Raw genomic sequence first — 25,528 nt, 5'->3', positions numbered from 1 at the left:
CAGTTAGATTTTTTATTTTTTATTTCACCGTATACTGCCAAGCGAGGCACGCATTTAACTAGGTGAACAGCAGGGGCTTGCGAGACATGCGTAGTTCGCACAGCCAGACAAAGCTACAGATGGTGTAGGCTGTAATGAGTGGCTAACACTCGGAGTTTTGACACTGGTCAGAGGAAATAACCGGAACTACACTTCCCAGCATCCTCCGCGGGATAGTGATGCCTCGCTACCCACTAGAGTGACGACATCGGCCGACGACGCAGCCGCTGGCTGCTGCTGCTCAGCTGGAGAGGGAAACGGACCGGAGCCCGTTGACCTGGGACGTCATGGACCCGCTGAGTTTGCCGAACCGGACTCCGAGGCTTCAGTGCGGGAATACATCATAGCAAGTGATGTTTGGATGTAGAGCGGCGCTGGGAGGACGGCGTTGTCTTCCGAATCACGGAGCTGTCTGCGGAGGCTGGACCCGTGATTGGATCCATGGACCTCGCCCAAGAGACCGGAACCAACTCGTGTGCTCTCTTGGGCCGCGGCCGGGGTTGTAACTTCCAGGAGTTTTAGCCCCAGCCATTACCCGATGATGGGTGATTGAGGTTTTTAACTTGCCCGACGGGAGCTCCGACGAGTGAAACGCCGCTCTGCATACGGATGGCGTCCTCTGCTTCGGATAGCTGTAGCTGAGATAATCCATAGTTTTGTCCATCTGCCATGAATCTTGGTCGTAAATGGAGTGGATCGACACGCCAACAGCAAGGTAAGTAGAGCAAGTGAACTGACAGCCATGTCGTTCGTGTAAGCAGTTGCAAAAGCTTGCAGAGGAAGCAGCACCAGTAGGTAGGCTAGAGCAGCTTAAATAAGGCGCCACTTTGAGTGTACGGCCAATGATGTGCTAGGGGCGTAAACTGGCTGTCAGCTGATGCGCACAGATGACAGCCACTTGACGTCCGTACCCTGCATGAACTAACGCTATGCTCAATTAGATAAAAATCTCAATAATTATTTGATTTCTTTCCAAAACATTTTAAAATAAATCTCAGAGGAGGCAGGATGATAAGACCAAGGCACTTTATTATGAACGTATGAGATGTTGATTGAATACATTTTCTACAGGTTTTTAATGAGTGTAAAATGATATTATAAACGTTAACAGTAAGTCTTATACAGGTCAAATAGCAATCTAGTTGTTCATAGTTACTGGCCCGACATGGCGTTTTACTTGCCCCGGGACGTTGGGCAATCCTTATTTTTGAGCCCTGGATAGATAGATAGATAGGCCTGTATGCAAACTGCAGGGGGTCCAGTGAGTCATCATTGTTTGCTGATGCCTTAATAACTCTGATAATAAAATGCATGTGATATACAGATGTGTCCGTTTCATCTGTTCCACAGAAATGAAGCTGAAATGTATTTGATTTATTCAGTCCAATATTTAATAAAATGCCAAAAAAACAGCTCAAAACTTTAAGCAGTATAAGAATCTGGAGATAACATGATATAATGTTCAATTCAAACATTCAAAAATACTTCAAGCTAAAAACAAAGAAACTATATTCATAAACAAGTTGCTAAAAGTGAATATGGTTAAGGATGGGTGACTCATTCTGCCCATTAAAGGATTATTTAACACTTTTAAATAATTTTTCATGTCTTTCAACTAGAAATATCATTAATATTTCTAATTATTCAAAATGTTTCTTACATTATGACGGTTTAACTATTCACTCCCTATCATACTCCTTCAGCTGAATCATATCAATCCAAGCTAGCAATGTAGTTTAGCTCCAAGCAGATTAACGGACTCTTTCAGTTTATCAGAAAGTTCATACTCAGCAATCCAGTTTAGCATCAGCTTTTCAGCATTCACACGCATTTTTAACAGGAGATTCATTTTCTAAATAAAACAGTTAATTAGAATAAACATATGCATTATTGAATACAACTTTAAATTTATTCAAAATAACAAAGAAAATAAATGGTTTCAAACAATAAAAAGACAACTGCATGCAGAGCGGTTAAAACATTTCAAAAACTACATAACTATCATAACATTTGACAAGAAAGACCTCAACAAAATGTAAAATAATTATTCTGATGGGGTCAGATAAAATCTTGGAAATGGGTTTAGTCAGATGAATGAGGTTCTACAACAGAATCTTTTTATCCTCATTGATAGGTGGAATTTCACATGAAAACAGGGCTCTGCATTTATTACATGATATATTCACACATCATATGCTGAGAAAAAATGCTTCTCTCTCCTACATGTTTTGACCTATGACAAACAGAAACAGTATATCATTGTTTGCTGATGCCTTAATAACTCTGATAATAACTGATAGTTTAAACACACTTGTGTTTCTTTAGGTGATCGTTTCTGTTGAAGCTTTTCATACATTTGTCACAACAGTACGGTTTGTGTCCTGTGTGGATTCTCTCATGCCGTGAGAGATGAGACGATGAAGAGAACCGTTTGTCACAGTGTTGACATTGGTACTCTTTGACTCCAGTGTGGATTCTCTCATGAGCCCGGTGTGAGCCGTATGAACTGAAGACTTTCCCACATTCCTGACATGGGTAGATTTTTTCCTTTTTGTGAATGTTTCTGTGATTATTGTAAGAACTTTGCCGGGTGAATCTCTGGCCACAGTCCTCACAGCTGAACGGCTTCTCTCCAGTGTGAATACGTTGGTGGCGTTTGAGGGTTCCTGATGTAGCGAAGGTTTCCCGACACTGGTCACAGCTGTACGACTTCTCTCCAGTGTGAATACGTTGGTGGACTTTAAGGTGTCCTGATGCAGTGAAGGTGTTCCCACATTGGTCACAGCTGTACGGCTTCTCTCCAGTGTGAATACGTTGGTGGCGTTTGAGGTCTCCTGATGTAGTGAAGGTGTTCCCACATTGGTCACAGCTGTACGGCTTCTCTCCAGTGTGAATACGTTGGTGGCGTTTGAGGTCTCCTGATGTAGTGAAGGTGTTCCCACATTGGTCACAGCTGTACGACTTCTCTCCAGTGGGAATACGTTGGTGGCGTTTGAGGCTTCCTGATGTAGTGAAGGTGTTCCCACATTGGTCACAGCTGTACGGCTTCTCTCCAGTGTGAATACGTTGGTGGACTTTGAGGTTTCCTGATTGACTGAAGGTTTCCCCACACTGGTCACAGCTGTACGACTTCTCTCCAGTGTGGATTCTCTGATGAATCGTTAAGGCAGACCTCCATATGAACTCTTTCTTACACTGTTGACAGCGGTGAGGTTTAGGTTTCTTTGTTCCTTTTTGTTTCTGTAGCGACAGACAGACAGAAATACAAAGACAGAGTATGAGTGAGGCAGAGATGTGCAGTCAGGGTCGGCAGTAGGGATGAGGATCCTTAGGATTTTACAACTAATGAAAAGAAGACAAGGACTTTAATACTCAAATACATTGGAGACACAGGTCACACACATTAGGGTGGGGACAGTCATCACACAGAAGGGACACGGACAGGACAAGACAATGTTTAGCAAAATAAAACAGTAAACAGGGAGAAAAAAAAGATGACACCAGAAAATAGGGAGCTTGACAAGTCTTGACAATTGCCAATAGACATAAAAAATATCTATCAATAACAGAAGTATCAAGAATAATTTTTATTCTTCTCTCCATTAGAAATTATATCATGATATTAAGTTAAATTGTTAATCCCACTCCCTGCTTTCCCACTATGCAGATGCTTTGCAGCTTCCTCTAACCTCAAACCTGTTTAAACCTTTGTAGATTCAACAGGCATTTTTCAATATTTAAAACTTCCTCAACACTTCCAGTTCGGTGCGGTAAAACAAAAAGGGGGCAGTCGTTACAGGAAAAGGGGCTTAAGCTGATCAGCTGACAATGCCGTTCAATTCGACTCCCCTGACTGCAAAAGAACAACAAACTACCTTAGCAACGGCCCTTCTCAAGTTACACCTGCCACCGGAAGACCAGCTTGGAGAGACGTCAAGGGCAAGCCACGGCCAGCCTCCAACACATAGTCAACCAATCAGAAATAATGTATTTGTTTCCTTATAACACTTTGTCCCCCATTGCGTTGTCTGTCAATCCATTTAAACTTTTACTGCCTTGCTTTTAATTTTGATAATGAATAGTTGCCTAATGTTTGCATGATACACTTCTGCTGTGTCACCATATGATAATGTATAAGCTATCATACAGAATGTTTTTGTTGGCCAGTTGGTTTTTGTTCTACTTTATTAGATGTAAAAAGAGAAATGTTGCAAGTTGCGGTATTTTTTTGGAATTGTTGAAATACAACATAAATCAAATCATATTAACTGATCAGCTCTGTTTGGGTAGAAATGATCAGAGATATTATTTTTTTAGATAGTTTTTATAGGCCCAGTTACATGTTTCTCTTGTGAGATCTGGCAACCCTGCTAACCATCCCCCTGCGGCCTGATGAATGTTTGTTGAATATTAATATCCAACTTCACACTGACTTCACTGCGGTGCGTCCTGGTCAAAGATCTTGTAGTGTGTGACCCCCTGTAACCAATCAGTCACGTAGTCTGCAAACCACAGCGACGCACGCAAGACGCCATTACAAGGCAGACAGCTGTGTAGCGTGAACTGCTCGTCAACTTCCTGTGCTCAAAGGTCGCTCCACGTTTTGATTGATAGATTAACAATAAAAGCAAAGTAAAATAGTAGAACACGAATAAATAAAAATATAGCAGAAAAAGAAAAAGAATAGACACACATTCCACATGCTGGAAAGGGGGAATGAGGACAAACAACGTATCTAGTCCTACCCCTTAACAGATTGATTCAGTTTCAGCAGAAATAACTCTATTCTAATCAGTTGTATTTATGTAGCCCGATATCGCAGACAGACAGTAATGTGCGTCAGTGGGCTTACGATCCGTACAGACAGTAATACGAAACCTTGGTCCTTAGACCCACGAGGCTGAGGAACAACTCCCCCATAAAGAAACACTTTTAACAGGTAAAAACAGAAGAAACGTCATAATATCACCATAGTAACATAAACTGTATAGTCACCGTTTGTGGAGAACTCATGCTTCTTCCTCGGTGGCAGCAGATAGTAACCAGAGACGGTGTTTGTGTGTCGAGCTCACAGACGTTTGGTCAGACCACGGACCTGTAAAGAAAAGGTGACAATGATTAGCTAATGTAAGCTAAACCAACTAGTGTGCTAGCTCTGTTTGATAGCATGTGCTGCTAGGTAGTGAACAACGTTCTTAAATCAACCATCAACGTCATTCAGTGATCAGCAGTGTTGCAGGGGGAACAAACCTTTAACATTACAGAATCAACTACAGAGGCAACAACCAACAGCATTATCATTTCATTTCATTTTCCTTTATTTAACCTCGAAAGATCAATTGAGGGGTGACCCTCTTTTACAGTGACGTCGAGTTAATTACAGATACACAATGAAAATACAAAACAAGCTGACAAAGAGACAACAACAATTAAAACATTCAGATCAATTGAATGAAGCAGAACAATAGCCTGATTAAAACAGTTACAAGTGGAGTGGGACTGATTCAAAATAATACATTTAAATTGGTTAACAGTTATGAGTGTATTTATTTTTATTTGATGTTGCAGGCTGTTCCAGGAGTGAGGGGCACTGTGGCTAAAAGCAGTTTAACACTCACTCACTGCAAAGGAGGATTCTCTAGTCCATTGTGACAGCCAGTGCTGCTGAATCCTCTTTTGTAAATGTTGAGAGAGAAGAGCCCTATCAGCCATTCCCCATAAAGAATTTGAAATAAACAAGTTACTTTTACTGGGGGTCACATATCTTGGGCTTGTTTTTCTGAAGTGCTGTTGTTTATTTGTGCTTTGAGTGAGCTCTAAAGGCCAGGACACACCGGCCCGATAATCGCCGTCGTAGAGTTTCGAGGGGGCGGGGACACAAATCTGTTTGTGATGATCCGGAGGGCGTTGTTGATAGCCACATCCACCTTTTTAGCATGTGGACTTCTGCTCCAGACTGGGGCACAGTACTCTGCTGCTGAGAAGACCAGGGCTTGGGTTGATACCCGTAGTCTCTTAGCAGTGGCTCCCCAGGTTGTGCCAGCAAGGCAACGGATCAGCACAACCCTTGCTGTTGTCTTTGCCCGGACATCTTCGAGGTGTTGTTTGAAGGACAGTGTCCGATCCAGACGCACACCAAGGTATTTAGGGGCTTGCTGGGACTCCAGACGCTTGTGGTCAGGAGCTCGGACGCAATGGCATCTGCTGTGACTGGGCAGCTTGGGGGCTTTGTGTATCTGCACTAATATGATAGATGGATTAACGATATATTTCTTAAACAGTAAGTTTCAGTCCAGCATATGCCTGCTTGTTATTTTTCATTCTTTAGCTCACACTGTCGGTTATGGTTTACTGACACTGAAGCCTGTTTTAATATCCCCATGTCCACCGGACATGGGGATAGTGTTTGGAACGTTTGAGGCTCACTCCTTGACTTTTTGTATAGTGTTTAAACGTGTATTGATTTTGTGAAGCACTGTATACTAGGGCTGGCCCGAATTATTCGAATACTGGGAGCTTCGTTTTTTTTTCTTTTTTATAATTTTTTTTTTTTTCAACATTTGTTTTTGCAAGAAGCTAGTACTGCAAATAATTTTATATTTGGATATAAAAGTTAGTAATATTGTAGTAGTAATAGTAGTATTGCTCATTTAGGAGGATATTACATAACTAAGTGTCATAGCGCATCCATTACTTCACCTCCGTGCGCGGTAAAATTCAACAAAATATGCAGATACTGTCAAAATCTGTTCCAGGGAGTATATAGGGATTATTAACGTTTTCTTTCTTTTTTTTTAATAATTTTTTTTTAAATAATTTTTATTTTTAATTTTTTTTTAATGTTGTTTTTGATGGTGTGTTTTTCTGGAACGAATATTCAAATATTCGCTCGGAAAAACCAACGAATATTCGAAGCCTGAAAAATGGCATTCGGGATCAGCCCTACTGTATACAGTTTAAAAACGGGTTAAGACAAGCAAGCTGAAGTTCCTGAGTAGGCTAATTGAAAATATGTAAATTCTAGGGATGAGGCCGATCCGATCCAGTATCGGTATCGGGTCCGTTATGTCCGAAATCTGCGTATCGGACATCGGACTGAAAGCTCCGATATTATTATTATTCTTTTTTACTATTACAGAGCGAACGAGGCGCGTGAGCATGCGCCGACGTTCGGTGGAGAGAGAGAGGACACTACTTTCTAATTTGACAAACAGTACATATCAGTTTGTTAGTCAGTGAGCTAACCAAAGCTAATCCAAGTCAAGGAAGTGGAGAGGCTTCTGCACTGTGGTTGTATTTTACATAGTAGAATTTGTCAGAGAGAGGAAGACTGTGCAGATAAACACACCAACACATATTCTAGTGGGGCAGAACTGTTGAGAAGGATTATTTTTGTGTGACTATAATTTATATTTTCATTAAAATATTGCATAGTCTGCCTTTAAGACCCTGTTTCCACCTGGCATTAATATGTGGTTCTGAGGAATCCGATCGTTATATGTAAATGTAATATGCTTGTTCACACCTGGCCTTAACAATGCGTCTTCTATGCGCGTTTGCGATCCGGATTCGAATTCCCCGCGCTGTATGAAAATCAGCTCGTACATCATTTCCGCTTATACTGTTGTTTTTAACCGGCGGGGGCAGCAGTGCCCCGCCCTTGCCTAGTCTGCCGGAAATAAAAGAAGAAGAAGAAGTGTTGACCATCCACGACACTCCGGCCCAATCTAGATCCACCCCCTACACCCTAACCCTATCCACTATCCCTCCGTTTGCGCGTTCGCGGGGAGGGCACGCCATATTGAGTGTCGTCCCACACCACCGAGCCTCGAGTGTAAGTGGGTTATAAAGCCCTCGATCACCGAGTCTGCATCGATGTTGGCTCAGCCCTACATTTGACACAGGTGTCCGCCAATCAATTATGTCCGGAATGGAAGAGCCAACTTACAAATGAGAGTTCCATGGAGTTTGTTTCCCGAATTATAAATGAAACGTTCTCTTACCTCAAACAGACATTTGATTGATTATTTTTATGCATAGCCCTAAATGACGGAACCGGAGGGTAGCCTACAATATCGGAACGAACATGTTGTTTTACACTTGTTGATTTGATTATGCCACTTGTCTACCGTTAGAGTATTTTCAGGACCGCGGATAAAAGATAAAACGAAGCAGATGAAGAAAATGCCCACAAGTTAATAAGGGACAGTGATTATTGTTTCCTTAAATTGTTAGTAAGATTTGTGTTACTGTTATTTAAAGCCGATGAGGGGTAGTAATAGCGGCGGTGACGTCAGTCACCTGGAGCGCATGACTTTTCTTATTTATGACTACCCTTGCAGTGCATTATAATTTATGCACGCTAATTAACTGCCGCGATTCGTCGGTCGTAATGGCAGATTAACGTATCATGACAAGTGGAATACATGCTTTAGCAGACTATTGTTCTTTTCCCTGGTTTTGTATGCTGCTGTGCATGTTAACTAAAAGGATAATTAAACAGCGGATCAAACACCCACCTGTTTTCTCCACTACAGACTGAGCTGGTAAAATTAAGAATATGCAGTTAGAAAATGTTTAACAACAAATAAATTATGCAGCCAAAAAAGCATGGGAGTGAGTTTGTTTTTATTCAATACTACATTTTACTCTCACATGCGTAGCCTATATATGAATGTAAAGAGTGTTTCAGGTCAAATATGAATGTGGTGGAATTTTATTTTAGGGCGAGAAATAAAGACTTAACAAAGTGTCTCTAGGTTTCTTCCTGTTTCTGTCTGACAAAGGCGAGGGCTTGCCAAAGCCGCACCGTTGTTATACCCTCGCCCTTAATGATCGAGTGGCACTCCACAGCCGCGAGGGTGACTCCACAGCGAGTGACACTCACTCACGGAGTGGGAGTGCCTAGGGAGGCATTTGGGATTGGGCCTCCATCTTCAATGTTTTCTGTTTTCTGTTGTCTGTTTACCTGCAACGGTGCGCTTTTATGACGTGAATTGTCGCGTGAATGAGTACGCGTTTCCGCCCAGTCACTCGCCGCAGTTGAGTGGGCGGGGCCTAATGTGTATGAGATGCGCATACGCGTTTCCACTGTTATTGGGTATGTGGATAAGTGGTCTCAAACCACCTCCGAATGTGGATAATTTCAATGCGCATTCAATGCGCATTGAGCGTGTTTCCACCTGTAGTTAGCGCGATCGGATCCTAAAAACCACATATTAATGCCAGGTGGAAACAGGGTCTAAGATAAACCTATATGCATTTGTGTATATTTCTTGCTCTTTTAAATTAGAATTGCTTACAGTTTTTTTTTTCGATTGCTAACCCAGTGGGCACAACTGTAGCTCAATGTGCAAAACTCTAACTACAGTCTGCACTACCAACAGTCACTGGAGCTGAACAGTTCACTTCACCTGCAAATAGGCTCACTGCAGCAAACACTATGAACCAGCCTCATTGAGATAACACACACTGTCACTCAGAATATGCTCAGAGTACAAACACTAGCATCAAACCCCAATACACAAATTACAAACTTTTAATTTTAACAGTTTAGAATAATTTGAGTTACTTCACAGAAATAAAGTAATATTTTCTTTGAGGAAAGAGTGAAATTAGTTCACATGAAATTGTTTATTTTATAACATACCAGTTATGTCGTGTCATCATGGTTTACTGATAATTCAGTTATCTAAACATCTGTCCACGGGCGCCATGACTCGGGATTCGTAACATGCACACTAATACGATAGATACATTTATTTTAGTGATAACGTTTGGAGGAGCAGGAGCAGGAGCCTTTAGTAAAAGATCACTCCAGATATGGGCTGTGTAGCTCTGAGACTGTGCTGTGTGTAAGACAAGCTGAGGCTAATACTGTAAGCTACATGTCCTGCTGGAAGTTTGAACGATAATCTAGTTGGTAATAAGGTCCGCTGCCCAATCCAAACCCCCACGCTTCATTTCCCAGAGTTTATGAGTGTATTTCGGCCCGGGGGAAGTAACGTTATACAATGAGGTGGGAAAGCTAGGCTAGGCTAAAGCTATGCTGCGCTCGACTCTGCTGTGTGTAAGACAAGCTGAGGCTAATACTGTAAGCTACATGTCCTGCTGGGAGTTTGAAAGATAATAACGACCCCTATCTTGTGATAGAAAACGACCTATACAACAGTACCAGAGGCGAGTTGACGGTACAATGTAGCGGGAAAGAGCCTTAACAGTAAACAGTAAACGCGGGAGTCGGCGCCATGTTTGTTTCTTTGCAGCTACACTTTCGTGATAGTAAGACAAACTCCGCTCATTTCACTATATTACCTTAAACTAAAACGATCTCTCAACATTCATTAACAAACTAAAACAATCACGGTGAGGTTTAGAAACATTACCAACCTGATAAATAAAGACGAGACGGTGAAGAGGCTTGTGTTGTCTGCTGAGTCTTCCAATGTTGTGAGAAAATATCGCGCATGCGCAGATCCTAACCAGATGCTTCTTCTCCTCCATATAGACTTCCGTCAGTGTAGACGCTAAGCGCATTACTACCACCCAGTGGTCAAAGTCGAGACACTGCAGTTGAACGGGGCACATGCACACACTCACACTCACATGCACACTCACACACACACACATGCACACACAGACACTCACACACACACACACACACACACACACACACACACACACACACACACACACACACACACACACACACACACACACACACACACACACACACACACACACACACACACACACACACACACACACACACACACACACACACACACACACACACACACACACACACACAGAGACACAGACACACAAACACACACATTCCCTGTTTAACTGTGACCAATCTAAAAAATATTTTACATACTGTATAAAAATAAGCGGTGAAAAGACTCGTGGTTTAGTGGTTAGAGCGTTTCCATAACTGTATATAAAGAGATATATCTTTATGCAGATTAGAAACACCCGAGTTGAAAGGACTAACTTTCTGCTCCCAGCTGTCCCGGCGGCTCTCCCACCAATCCTGTTCACGACTATGCCAGGGCCTTTGGCCCCTCGGGGGACGTCTCTTTTGGGGAGCCCCTCTTGATGTTGAGTGGGACTGAAACCCCTGCTGCAGTGGCCTTACTTTAGCACCGCTGTAGCCCTGGTTGCCCAGGCTCTGACGTCCGTCACGCACCCAAGGAACTCGACGGCCCTCAGCAGTCTGATATGGTTGCTGCCGGCCAGTAGGTCGCTGCCCTGTCCTCCCAGGGTGAGTGAACGTGCGTTGCACACTCTCCCTGGCACGTGCAGTTTGTTCAGCCTTCTTCAGCACATTCTGGGAGTCTGAATGAAACATTGAGCCCGGCTCCACTGGCATAGTGGTGAGCTCGCTCTTAATATTCGCTGGGAGGTTCGTTTGAGCCAGCCAGATCTGCCTGCGGGTCATCATGGCTGATAACATAGCCGCCCCCACATCCCGGGTGAGCTGGGAATGGGTGGATAAGGCCGCATCTACCAAGTTCCTGGTGTCGCGGTCAGCTGTGCTAACAGTCTTCCTGATAGTTGCCAGTAGGATAGCCAAAGCATTTCCTGCACAAGCTGCACGAGCAGCTGCATTGTAGGTCCTGCAAACCAAGCGGTCCGTCTTGTCGCACTCCTTTCGTGGACACCGTGGGTCAGCTGTGACCTTCTCTGGGCTGAGAGAGGTTAAGGCTGCCATCTCCTTCTCCACCGGAGGCATCTCACCCAGTCCTGTCTCCAGCGGGTATCGTGCCTTAGCCATCCTCCTGCAGCCTGTATTAAACTGAGGTGCTTGGCTAGGAGTACTCCAAGCTTTTTTCAGCATCTTGCAGTAGTCTTCTGCTGCTGGAATAGCCACTGAAGGACGGGGTTGTGGAATGCCAGCCCAGACCCCCTCTGTCTGACTTGGGACTTCCACTGGGGTGTCAAGTCCCAGGATCTTGGCAGCACTCAGGACCCTTGAGAACACACTATCTTGACCCGGCTCTTCCGAACACTCATCTGCAGAAGCAGATCCCTCTGGATGGGATGAGCTGAGGCCGTGTGGCTCTGCAGCAAACTCCGGTTGTCCCTCTTCTGCGAAAAGGGAACCCCGGGCATAGAGGGATATAGAGTCCGGGTGGTTGGCTCCTGGCTCCTGGTACGATGACATATGTGCGGGGGATGTTCGACCAGAGGTGCGAGTCTCAGAGATAGCTTCACTCTGAGAGCGAGTTTCAATTCTGCCCAACCTGTCTGTCAGGCCACGAATGGCAGACACAATTTGCAGCTGTATATCCTCCCGTCCTGCCGCCGCCACTGGGGTGGGGCCTGGACCTTCTGGCTGCAGAGCCCCTCTTGAGGCTCGTCTTTTACTACGGCCATGGGAATGCTCACGTTGGCGTTTGCGTGAGTGGCTGCTCTTAGAGTGGCGGTCCTGAATCCTACCATCGGTGGGAGAAGGAGCACCTGCCGCAGCACCGGGGGGGTGTTCTCCTAACCAAGCCCTCCGAGACCTCTCGTCCAGCGGTAGGTCCAATGCAGCTGGGCATGGGGACTCCAAATCAAAAATCAAATCAGTTTTATTTGTATAGCCAAAAATCACAAATAAATTTGCCTCGGTGGGCTTTACATTTCATACAATATGATATATGATACAATATGATACAATATGACACCCTGCCCTTAGACCATTCGCTCGGCTGAGAAAAAACTCCCAGTAAAAACCCTTTACCGGGAATAAAAAATTGAAGTTGACTCCACATCCTCCAAGAGGTGAGCCCTGCCCAAGCATGGGGGACACTCTCTGTGACCGTCACGGGGCTCCATGGTCGCTCCACAGAAACGGCATGTCTGGGGGGCCATAGTGCCCAATTTCACCCCAATGTGTACGCGGACGTACACTGGGGGACAACTAAAGGAACCCGACCTTCTGCGCACAGAGGTTAAGGGAACCTTTAATTTGATTAACAGCCTCTTAGTTAAGCTGCTTTTTCCCTTTATTATTTTCATTCTATTTAATTAAATTCACCCACAATATGTATGTGGACGTACAATGGTGGACAACTAAAGGAACCCGGCCTTCTGCGCACAGAGGTTAAGGGAACCTTTAAGTTGATTAACAGCTCTCTTTTCTTTTCCTTTTCTTCTTCTCTCTATTTTCTTTTTCTTTCTTCTTTTTCCCTACAATGGGGAATAAATAAAGAAAACCGTTTTCAGGGAAAATTAAGTTGACCATCAAAATCAAAATCAACTCTGAAATAGTACGAATCACCACTCTTGGGACGTACGAGGAAAATATATAAATAAAGCACTTCTAACGCCGGCAGGCAAGGCTTTGTTTGTTGTACTTATTCTTAGTATTTAACAAAAAGTGTATTTCGCCCCAACACTGCTTTTTCCTTGCAGGCTAAGGGGAGAAGCAACAGGTGTTAACAATCAACAACAATCAAACACCATGTGCTACAAACTACTGGACACCTTTCGGTGCACCAATAGTTACAAACTGTAATCACAGGAAAACCAGTTTAACAATCCTCAGGGACACAAGGCACCTGCACAATAATGTGACGGATTACTAGCTTCCTAAATTTTCAAACACAACTTACCGGTCTCTCAGATGAGGCGAGAAAGGCAAAGAGGAAGAGGCGTGCTCCCCCGGATACTAAATGCACTCCGAGCCCCGCCTCTGAAGGTCGGTCATACGACTCTGTTGATATTATGGTCTCGAAAGATAGGTAGAATGGAGGGTATCATTCACGGTTTAGACCGTAGAGACGGTCTGAGGGAGGTCGAAATAGATCAGCAATACAAATAACTAGTGAAACAGGATACTGTTCATGTAATAGAATAATGTTCTATAGGGAGAGGGCAGTGTGGAGGGTGAGGGGATGGCATCGTCTGTGGACCTGTTCGCCCTGTATGCAAACTGAGATAGATAGATAGATAGATAGATAGATAGATAGATAGATAGATAGATAGATAGATAGATAGATAGATAGATAGATAGATAGATAGAGCGGTTAAAACATTTCAAAAACTACATAACTATCATAACATTGACAAGAAAGACCTCAACAAAATGTAAAATAATTATTCTGATGGGGTCAGATAAACTCTTGGAAATGGGTTTAGTCAGATGAATGAGGTTCTACAACAGAATCTTTTTATCCTCATTGATAGGTGGAATTTCACATGAAAACAGGGCTCTGCATTTATTACATGATATATTCACACATCATATGCTGAGAAAAAATGCTTCTCTCTCCTACATGTTTTGATCTATGACAAACAGAAACAGTATATCATTGTTTGCTGATGCCTTAATAACTCTGATAATAACTGATAGTTTATACACACTTGTGCTTCTTCAGGTAGGAGTTTGAGGTGAAGCTTTTCATACATTTGTCACAAAAGTACGGTTTGTGTCCTGTGTGAATTCTCTCATGCCGTGAGAGATCAGAAGATGAGGAGAACCGTTTGTCACAGTGTTGACATTGGTGTGGTTTGACTCCAGTGTGGATACGCTCATGTTGCCGGAATGAGCAGGAGGAACTGAAGACTTTCCCACATTCCTGACATGGGTAGATTTTTTCCTTTGTGTGAATGTTTCTGTGACTATTGTAAGAACTTTGATCGGTGAATCTCTGGCCACAGTCCTCACAGCTGTACGGCTTCTCTCCAGTGTGAATACGTTGGTGGCGTTTGAGGTATCCTGATCTAGCGAAGGTTTCCCCACACTGGTCACAGCTGTACGACTTCTCTCCAGTGTGAATACGTTGGTGGACTTTGAGGCTTCCTGATGTAGCAAAGGTGTTCCCACATTGGTCACAGCTGTACAACTTCTCTCCAGTGTGAATACGTTGGTGGCGTTTGAGGTGTCCTGATGTAGTGAAGGTGTTCCCACATTGGTCACAGCTGTACGACTTCTCTCCAGTGTGAATACGTTGGTGGATTTTGAGGCTTCCTGATCTAGCGAAGGTGTTCCCACATTGGTCACAGCTGTACGGCTTCTCTCCAGTGTGAATACGTTGGTGGCGTTTGAGGCTTCCTGCTGTAGCGAAGGTTTCCCCACACTGGTCACAGCTGTACGGCTTCTCTCCAGTGTGAATACGTTGGTGGACTTTGAGGCTTCCTGATGTAGCGAAGGTGTTCCCACATTGGTCACAGCTGTACGACTTCTCTCCAGTGTGAATACGTTGGTGGCGTTTGAGGTGTCCTGATGTAGTGAAGGTGTTCCCACATTGGTCACAGCTGTACGGCTTCTCTCCAGTGTGGATTCTCTGATGAATCGTTAAGGCCGCTCTCGATATGAACTCTTTCTTACACTGTTGACAGCGGTGAGGTTTAGGTTTCTTTGTTCCTTTTTGTTTCTGTAGCGACAGACAGACAGAAATACAAAGACAGAGTATGAGTGAGGCAGAGATGTGCAGTCAGGGTCGGCAGTAGGGATGAGGATCCTTAGGAATTTACAACTAATGAACCATTGGCGCTTTAGCCTATATGCTAATATCTGAACACTCTTTGTGTAGTGTGGAACTGACAGCTGGAGTCTTTTTTAGTATTTTTTTATTGTTGTTTGTCTTTTTACTGTTTTTGTATTGTATTATGGACCGTTTTTCTCTGTGTCTGGAATAAAATAAAATTAAATCAATAGAAGACAAGGACTTTAATACTCAAATACATCGGAGACACAGGTCACTCACATTAGGGTGGGGCCAGTCATCACACAGAAGGGACACGGACAGGACAAGACAATGTTTAGCAAAATAAAACAGTAAACAGGGAGAAAAAAAAAGATGACACCAGAAAATAGGGAGCTTGACAAGTCTTGACAATTGCCAATAGACATAAAAAGATATCTATCAATAACAGAAGTATCAAGAATCATTTTTATTCTTCTCCCCATTAGAAATGATATCATGATATTAAGTTAAATTGTTAATTCCACTCCCTGCTTTCCCACAGATGCTTTCCAGCTTTCTCTAACTTCAAACCTGTTTAACCCTTTGTAGATTCAACAGGCATTTCTCAATATTTAAAACTTCCTCAACACCTCCAGTTTGGTGCGTTACAACAAAAAGGGGGCAGTCGTTACAGGAAAAGGGGCTTAAGCTGATCAGCTGACAATGCCGTTCAATTCGACTCCCCTGACTGCAAAAGAACAACAGACTACCTTAGCAACGGCCCTTCTCAAGTTACACCTGCCACCGGAAGACCAGCTTGGAGAGACGTCAAGGGCAAGCCACGGCCAGCCTCCAACACATAGTCAACCAATCAGAAATAATGTATTTGTTTCCTTATAACACTTTGTCCGCCATTGCGTCGTCTGTCAATCCATTTAAACTTTTATTGCCTTGCTTTTAATTTTGATAATGAATAGTTTCTAGTCTAGCTCTGAAGGAAGGCGGTCGCATTTCTCTTCCCTCCCGACCCTTATCTATGCTGCTCTGCTCTCTGTCCTGTGTTGTCTCTGTCGATCCTGAGCCTCTCTGTGCATTTTCCTCCGAAAAACTAAATTATGGATCTGATCAACTGGGGTCTTTCTGCAATTGAACAAATTTTCTCAACGAGAAAAGGTGGCAAAGGTGATGCCGCTTGTCCTGATGGAACCTTTACTGTTGGATACACCTGGAACGGGTGGAGTGGCTGGAACCAGATGTGTCTAGCAATACTCTCCATTGAGGACGCCGAAGATATCTACACTATTGGGCTTCTGGTATCAGGGTTCCTGCTGATTGGAGTTGGCGGATTCCTGATTTACCGCAACGGTAATAAGGCGTTGGCAGCAAATCAGGCCATAGCAAAGCTGCCCGTATTTGAGGGTTTGTGCCGGGCCGTTAATGCACAGACTCAAGTGATAAGTGAGGTGAATCGCAAGCTGGAAGTGATTCCTGGACTTATTCGGAAAGTGGATTCGATCAGGGATGCCATTAACGGGCCGCAAGCACTTGGATTTAGGCCACAGGATGTTGGCGGATAATTCGGATACCAGTGACTCTTAAGACAGGCCATTCCAGCGCCTAGTCTCAACCAAAACAAATCACAATCTCACGATTCGGCTCCCTACACCGTCCTTGGTGGCGGTGTTATCTCTTCTCTCTCCGGGATGTTTATGTGGAGAGACGCTCTACCCCCACACTCCCTTCACCTACTCTCCTGTGAACTCTATCTGTGACCGGGCCACGAGGTCGTCTCCACGGACTGTCTCATAACAACTGACGCCGGCAGACTCCCACTACGTCTGGACAGAGATAGTTTCATGGAACACACACACACGTAAACACATAGCACACACATCCTGACCTCTCAAGCCTTCCTGAATCCTCCCCCTCTCCCTCCCGTCGCAGCGCAGACAGCTGCGGGCGGGGCGCCTGCGTACGCCCCCTAGCGCCTGGGTTGTGACACCTACCGTCCCATGAACCCTACCCATTCCTTTGTGCTTATCGACGTGTCTATTTGTCTGTGGCGTTATCTTGTTGTTGCTTACTATGCCAAGGTGGTTTTTGTACTAATCACACACTTGCACCTACCAAGGAGCTAGTGTGAGAGAAGCATTTTTTTAACCTGTCTTTCCCGATGTTCTTTTTATCCTTCCTACTTCAGGGGGCGCAGCGCACGCTGCCGACTCTTCAGTGTTTCCCCCCCGTCTCCCATGTTTGTTTACTGTCACTCAATGTCTCTTGGGGGGGTATAACTGTAAACAAAATTTCGTTGTTTTGGTACAATGACAAAATAAAGTATCTTGAATCTTGAATCTTGAATCTAGTTGCCTAATATTTGCATGATACACTTCTGCTGTGTCACCATATGATAATGTATAAGCTATCATACAGAATGTTTTTGTTGGCCAGTTGGTTTTTGTTCTACTTTATTAAATGTTGCAAGTTGCGGTATTTTTTTGGAATTGTTGAAATACAACATAAATCAAATCATATTAACTGATCAGCTCTGTTTGGGTAGAAATGATCAGGGATTAGGGATGTCCATGGTTAACTGGTTAACCGTTAACCGTTAAGAAGATCTTTAACCGGTTAATACTAAAGGTTAAATGGTTAAAAAAAATATATATATCTTAATTTCTCTGAAATCCGGACTCTTATTTTGATATCGCTAAACCGGATGTAAGAATGCCAACTGTCGGTAAAGAATGAAACGAGTAGTGTAGGCTACGCGGCTCAACTTTACAATAGGTCCATGTTACGCTCCCAGTCACAACTTATGGTCACAACGCTCCCGTGTCATATGTTTGTATAATTTAATTAACAGCGTGGGCTCCCGCTAGCTTAACATAGCGCTAGCATTAGCCTTCTTGAGGTGGATGCTGTCCTGCATCTATCACCGTCTCATGAGTGTGTGAGGGAGTGACAGACAGGCAGTGAGTGCCCCTGCACAGACACAGGTCAGCCATGATTGTGTGCCAGGATCAACAGCGAAAATCCGTCATAAACAAAAGTGTAGCCTACTGATAACATCGGAGCTTATCAATATTACGGTCTTTCAAAATGTTGCCCCGTGCTCTGCACTACTTAGCACCGGGTTTCGGTAGGCTATCCCCTAAGCCTGTGTGTGTGTGTAAATGTCCCGGCCTTTTCAGTCACTTATTTCACTTTCTGCTCCTACATTCGCATACTACACCTCTTCTCACAACAGACAAGGTGCCGTGTGAATGTCAACATGTAGGCATTTAAATTGGCTACTGGTCCCTGAATTGTTTTTAAATTAATATAGAGGTCCTTGGAACAAAAAAAGGTCGGGAGCCCTGCTATAATGCTTCATTTATTTCACTATTTTAGGGTACATTAAATCTTAAAGGTTAACCGGTTAATAACCGTTAATTCTGGTGGTTAACCGGTTAAAGAAAAAATTCTAAATGGCCATCCCTATCAGGGATATTATTTTTTTAGCTAGTTTTTATAGGCCCAGTTACATGTTTCTCTTGTGAGATCTGGCAACCCTGCTAACCATCCTCCTGCGGCCTGATGAATGTTTGTTGAATATTAATATCCAACTTCACACTGACTTCACTGCGGTGCGTCCTGGTCAAAGATCTTGTAGTGTGTGACCCCCTGTAACCAATCAGTCACGTAGTCTGCAAACCACAGCGACGCACGCAAGACGCCATTACAAGGCAGACAGCTGTGTAGCGTGAACTGCTCGTCAACTTCCTGTGCTCAAAGGTCGCTCCACGTTTTGATTGATTGATTAACAATAAAAGCAAAGTAAAATAGTAGAACACGAATAAATAAAAATATAGCAGAAAAAGAAAAAAAATAGACACACATTCCACATGCTGGAAAGGGGGAATGAGGACAAACAACGTATCTAGTCCGACCCCTTAACAGATTGATTCAGTTTCAGCAGAAATAACTCTATTCTAATCGGTTGTATTTATGTAGCCCGATATTGCAGACAGACAGTAATGTGCGTCAGTGGGCTTACGATCCGTACAGACAGTAATACGACACCTTGGTCCTTAGACCCACGAGGCTGAGGAACAACTCCCCCATAAAGAAACACTTTTAACGGGTAAAAACAGAAGAAACGTCATAATATCACCATAGTAACATAAACTGTATAGTCACCGTTTGTGGAGAACTCATGCTTCTTCCTCGGTGGCAGCAGATAGTAACCAGAGACGGTGTTTGTGTGTCGAGCTCACAGACGTTTGGTCAGACCACGGACCTGTAAAGAAAAGGTGACAATGATTAGCTAATGTAAGCTAAACCAACTAGTGTGCTAGCTCTGTTTGATAGCATGTGCTGCTAGGTAGTGAACAACGTTCTTAAATCAACCATCAACGTCATTCAGTGATCAGCAGTGTTGCAGGGGGAACAAACCTTTAACATTACAGAATCAACTACAGAGGCAACAACCAACAGCATTTTCATTTCATTTCATTTTCCTTTATTTAACCTCGAAAGACCAATTGAGGGGTGACCCTCTTTTACAATGACGTCCAGTTAATTACAGAAACACAATTAAAATACAAAACAAGCTGACAAAGAGACAACAACAATTAAAACATTCAGATCAATTGAATGAAGCAGAACAATAGCCTGATTAGAACAGTTACAAGTGGAGTGGGACTTATTCAAAATAATACATTTAAATTGGTTAACAGTTATGAGTGTATTTATTTTTATTTGATGTTGTAGGCTGTTCCAGGAGTGAGGGGCACTGTGGCTAAAAGCAGTTTAACACTCACTCACTGCAAAGGAGGATTCTCTAGTCCATTGTGAGAGCCTGTGCTGCTGATTCTCTAGTCCATTGTGACAGCCAGTGCTGCTCAATCCACTTTTGTAAATGTTGAGAGAGAAGAGCCCTATCAGTTATTCCCCATAAAGAATTTGAAATAAACAAGTTACTTTTACTGGGGGTCACATATCTTGGGCTTGTTTTTCTGAAGTGCAGTTGTTTATTTGTGCTTTGAGTGAGCTCTAAAGGCCAGGACACACCGGCCCGATAATCGCTGTCGTAGAGTTTCGAGGGGGCGGGGACACGAATCTGTTTGGTGTGTGCCATGAAATCGGTCGTCGTAGATGTCGTCGGGCTTCTTTTGAGCGGCGGGCAGTCTTTCAGTTGGAGCAATTTGATTTGTGGAGGGCTAGCGAATCAGTGAAGCCCGGAAGTGAGGCGGGTAGCACAAACTGCTAACAACAGTTAGCCATCGTTTTAATGTGTTTGTTTGTTTCGTTCAGCGAGTACTCACATGCATCAACCCTTGTTGACTGCTCGACACCATGCTCAACACTCTCTGCTAAAAATGGTGCTCTTTATGGTCCATAAATATAAATACGTATTTCTATCTATGTTTATGGTCTAGAGAGCCGTCCAATCATTTCCGGCTTCCGTATTTTTTCGGGCCACAATACAGATTAGCGCCGCATGCTGTTATGGAGACATTACGTCCCGCGCAAGCACAGAGCTTAAGGAAAGTCAGCAGTCGGTTTGGTGTGTTCTTTGCACTTTTACGGTGTGTTGGAAACTGAATAGTATTTGTTTGTTGTTGACAGTGTGTAGTTATGCAAGCAGTCGTGGTACATGCAGCAGTAGGCCTACTACATCTCCAGTGTTTATGTACACTATAATAGACAGGAAGAATAGCCTACTGTAAGTTGCCTCTGCTGCTGTTTGTTTCCTGTCAATTATATTTCAAAAAGCACACAGTATCACTCAGAACTTGTTGCTTCTTGAGCAAGGGCTATACTGAACTTATTAGTAGCCTATCTTATTTAATAATCGAAGAAAAAATATATTTTCATTAGTTTGTAGCTTTGCCATAACTACAGATGTATGATGTATATTTCAGCTAGGCTACATGATATAACATTGAATGTTTCATGTTTTACAGATATGACTGACCTGACGGACCACACTATCTGTTCCATCAGAGGAGACTGTTCACTGGGTGGGACAGGTGGTCTTCTTCAGGGCCCAACAGCAACAACTGGACAGTTACATACAAGTTATGGCTTTGCTTCTGTTTGATATGTACACTTTATATTTCCATTTCACTGGCTATGAATAAACTGCTTTATTTTTAAGTATGGTTTTGGTCTTTTTAAAATGTAATTATACTGTTTTATAAGAAATCTTCAGAGAGATAAAGGGTTGAATTAAAAAACGTATAAGTCAATGCATGTAGATCGGTCAGAAAACTAGTCCAATATCCTGACTATGAAAATGTGAGTTTCAAGTAATCCTTTACTACACGAAGCAAACAGTGACAGTAAGTAACACAATACATGTTTTAACAGTAACACTTTATTATGAATGAGTGATCACAATACAAATGATACATTATCTATTAGATATTGAAAGGGTGTCAGATAATTTGCAGCTCTGACTAATTATTTCTATACTTTTTTTTTTTACAAAAGATAATGCCTTTCCAGTGAATCTTGACATGATACATTCCTTTCCTGCCTACGCAGCTATGCGCCGAGTTCAAAAAATTTAACTTTTGTTGCTCCTACGCCTGACGATTAGCCGCGTTGGCCAATCAGCGTTGGGCTTGACCCAACGTCACATACATTGGCACGGTCGGAGAACAGTGTACTGTACACAGAGGCTGATGAGAGACACCGAGGAGGAAAATGTATTGCAGGCAGCCGAGCCGGTGCTGTATGACAGCAGCTCGGGAATAGAAGACGTGGGGAGAGTAAACCAGGAGAATGGACTTCCTGGTTAATTCAGTGAATATGTGCGGCTGTGCTTAAGCCGATAAAACAAGTTAGCGCCGTATAGCATTAGTTAACTCACCCTGTTGTGTGCGGGCGGCTAGCGCCTCATATTATGAACCCAAACATGACGGCTATGTCCGGGGGACTTTCACAACAAGTACCCCTGTCACAGCCAGGTAGGCTAATTGGCTACTTGGCTTTATGTTGTGCCGCCGTGCACCGATGCTGCTGTAACTGTGTTTGTTATGTAGCTGCCGTGAATATGCAATGCTGTTTTAATGCTAGGCTATTTGTGCTGTTCAGTTTGTCTTTTGGCACAGTTGTTGGCCGTGTTGTTGTTGTTTTTGTGCGGACATGTGTGATGCCCACTAAAGTGTGTCCATTTGTGTATGTTACATTTTTGTATATTGCACCGTTTTATGTTGGGACACTTTGTTTTCTGCGGAGGCGATCTTGTTTTATATGTTCAATTACACTATCCCGCCAGTAGGAGGCGCCGTGGTATTGTGGTTTGCCGGGGTCCCCGGATGCTCCTCATAACTGATGGAGATTTAAAAGAAACAAACCACGTTTCCCGTTTCAGCGTTATTTTCCTGTCTTTCAGGTGGGTGGTGTGTTTTGAATGTGGAGCGGATCGATGTTAGTGATTGGAGAGTGTGTGGTGTTGTGTGTTGGTGGAGTGTGACTATGGAGATGAATGTATTTGTAGCGGCGGCGCCGTTTCAGGTCCCACTTTTAAGCTAGTAGCTTTAAGCCAGTAGTGAGCCACGCTCGTCTCTACCAAGTGCACCACACGTGGCTTTCTTCCTGACGTTTGTAAAGTGTTAAAAAAGGTTTATTGATTGTTGTTAAAAACGGGTTAAGAGAAGTAGTTGAAGTTAATAAGAAAATGTGTATGTTTAAATGTAAGGTAAATGTTCAATATTGTTAATATTTACAAGGCACTGTTAGAATACTAGTCCAATAAAAACTTAATGGGTTTTAAGGGTTTTAAGAGCATTAAAGGTGCAGAGACAAGAGAGATGAAATAACACTGTGTGAAAAGGTGTGTTTTGAATGTAGTTTTGAAGAACATTTTAAATGTCTAAATAGACAACATATACAGTGATATGATACTGGCTTTGAAATGTGTGGACAATGTGAAGTTACAGTGACCTTGAGTGAAGCTACATGTTGAATGAATAAAAGATAACTGATGGAGATTTAAAAGAAACAAACCACGTTTCCCGTTTCAGCGTTATTTTCCTGTCTTTCAGTTATATATAATCTGTTCACGGGCGTCCCCACCTGGGACCCGTAACACATGCACGCTATTGTGTCGGGTCTGATCGCAGCCATGGTTGATTAGGGGAAATACAATATCGGTAGGTAGACTAGGCACGTTAAGCGCGTACAACCATTTTTGACACAAAATGATCAAGCAACATTTTAGCTGCATTACGCACGTGTTCGCACCTTAACATGCACACTAATACGATAGATACATTTATTTTAGTGATAACGTTTTGGAGGAGCAGGAGCCTTTAGTAAAAGTTCACTCCAGATATGGGCGGTGTAGCTCTGAGACTGTGCTGTGTGTAAGACAAGCTGAGGCTAATACTGTAAGCTACATGTCCTGCTGGAAGTTTGAACGATAATCTAGTTGGTAATAAGGTCCGCTGCCCAATCCAAACCCCCACGCTTCATTTCCCAGAGTTTATGAGTGTATTTCGGCCCGGGGGAAGTAACGTTATACAATGAGGTGGGAAAGCTAGGCTAGGCTAGGCTAAAGCTATGCTGCGCTCGACTCTGCTGTGTGTAAGACAAGCTGAGGCTAATACTGTAGGCTACATGTCCTGCTGGGAGTTTGAAAGATAATAACGACCCCTATCTTGTGATAGAAAACGACCTATACAACAGTACCTGTACCAGAGGCGAGTTGACGGTACAATGTAGCGGGAAAGAGCCTTAACAGTAAACAGTAAACGCGGGAGTCGGCGCCATGTTTGTTTCTTTGCAGCTACACTTTCGTGAAAGTAAGACAAACTCCGTTCATTTCACTATATTACCTTAAACTAAAACGATCTCTCAACATTCATTAACAAACTACAACAATCACGGTGAGGTTTAGAAACATTACCAACCTGATAAATAAAGACGAGACGGTGAAGAGGCTTGTGTTGTCTGCTGAGTCTTCCAATGTTGTGAGAAAATATCGCGCATGCGCAGATCCTAACCAGATGCTTCTTCTCCTCCATATAGACTTCCGTCAGTGTAGACGCTGAGCGCATTACTACCACCCAGTGGTCAAAGTCGAGACACTGCAGGTGAACGGGGTAACATTTTAACTTATAGATATCATGAAACTTTGAATATCCAACCAATTATGGGTCAATTTGGCTTGAAGAGTTAAAATCTTTATTTCATTTTTACAACATATTTGTGTCCTACGTTTTTACAGAAAATATTTGGATACGGCCTTTTTTCATAAAAAAACCCTAAAAAATGTCTTCAACTATCAGTTTTTCCCCACAGTAGAGCCGGTCAGTAAACACATCTCCAGACATCGCTGCTGTGTGATATGCAACAGCGCACTCTGGTGGGGAGAGCTAGTAAACACACACACACACACAAACACACACACACACACACACACACACACACACACACACACACACACACACACACACACCTACACACACACAGACTAATACAGAGTTAGTAAACACACACACACACACACACACACACACACACACACACACACACACACACACACACACACACATAGCCTACCATAACATAGGCCTAGAAACATATAGTTTGTATGCATTGTCTGCATGTTTGTAAGAAGAAAATGTCTCATAAATCAGACAGTGAACAACATATGAACAAATCCTTCTGTAATAACCTTCAGAATAGTGCTGAGAATGATCATGGAAAGTTTAGTTGATGTAAGTGCTTTAGAAGTTGAGATTTTTTGGTTCAGAGTATTGGAAAAATAAAAACTAATGTTGAGATAATGTCCGTTAAAGATGGTTGTATAGGAGAAATATACAGACGCAAACAGACAAGGTTTAGTCAAATAAACACCTGAATGTACATGTTGGACCTTTTGATTTATACTAGTATGAAAGAAGACATGTAATGGAAGATAAATAGACAGAAATCTAAAAAATTATTTGATTTCTTTCCAAAACATTTTAAAATAAATCTCAGAGGAGGCAGGATGATAAGACCAAGGCACTTTATTATGAACGTATGAGATGTTGATTGAATAAATTTTTTTACAGGTTTTTAATGAGTATAAAATGATATTATAAACGTTA

General features: G+C 42.9%; 1 protein-coding gene and 2 long non-coding RNA genes across 3 annotated transcripts; all 3 read right to left on the bottom strand.

Annotated features, from left to right (window-relative positions):
• Positions 1–5,034: 5,034 nt before the first annotated feature.
• LOC307249678 lies at positions 5,035–10,912 on the bottom strand. The gene is made up of 2 exons (XR_013844846.1): positions 10,429–10,912; positions 5,035–5,134 (listed from the first exon to the last, which is right to left on the bottom strand). It is a non-coding gene; the product is annotated as an uncharacterized lncRNA (long non-coding RNA).
• Positions 10,913–14,197: 3,285 nt separating this feature from the next.
• LOC307249189 (uncharacterized protein) lies at positions 14,198–16,716 on the bottom strand (the record flags this gene model as incomplete). Its single annotated transcript, XM_080025828.1, has 2 exons — positions 14,198–15,362; positions 16,654–16,716. 2 exons carry the CDS (start codon positions 16,714–16,716, stop codon positions 14,385–14,387), a joined length of 1,041 nt encoding a protein of 346 aa, XP_079881954.1. The 3' UTR covers positions 14,198–14,384.
• A 2,903-nt stretch (positions 16,717–19,619) lies between these two features.
• Positions 19,620–24,463, bottom strand: LOC307249873. Its single transcript, XR_013844851.1, has 2 exons — positions 24,344–24,463; positions 19,620–19,719 (listed from the first exon to the last, which is right to left on the bottom strand). It is a non-coding gene; the product is annotated as an uncharacterized lncRNA (long non-coding RNA).
• Positions 24,464–25,528: the final 1,065 nt, after the last annotated feature.

Source organism: Ammodytes marinus (genome assembly GCF_949987685.1).
Source record: "Ammodytes marinus genome assembly, chromosome: 4".
NCBI classification, from domain to species: domain Eukaryota; kingdom Metazoa; phylum Chordata; class Actinopteri; order Uranoscopiformes; family Ammodytidae; genus Ammodytes; species Ammodytes marinus.
Note: the sequence above shows the minus strand (reverse complement) of the source record. Positions and strands in the feature narration are given on the sequence as shown.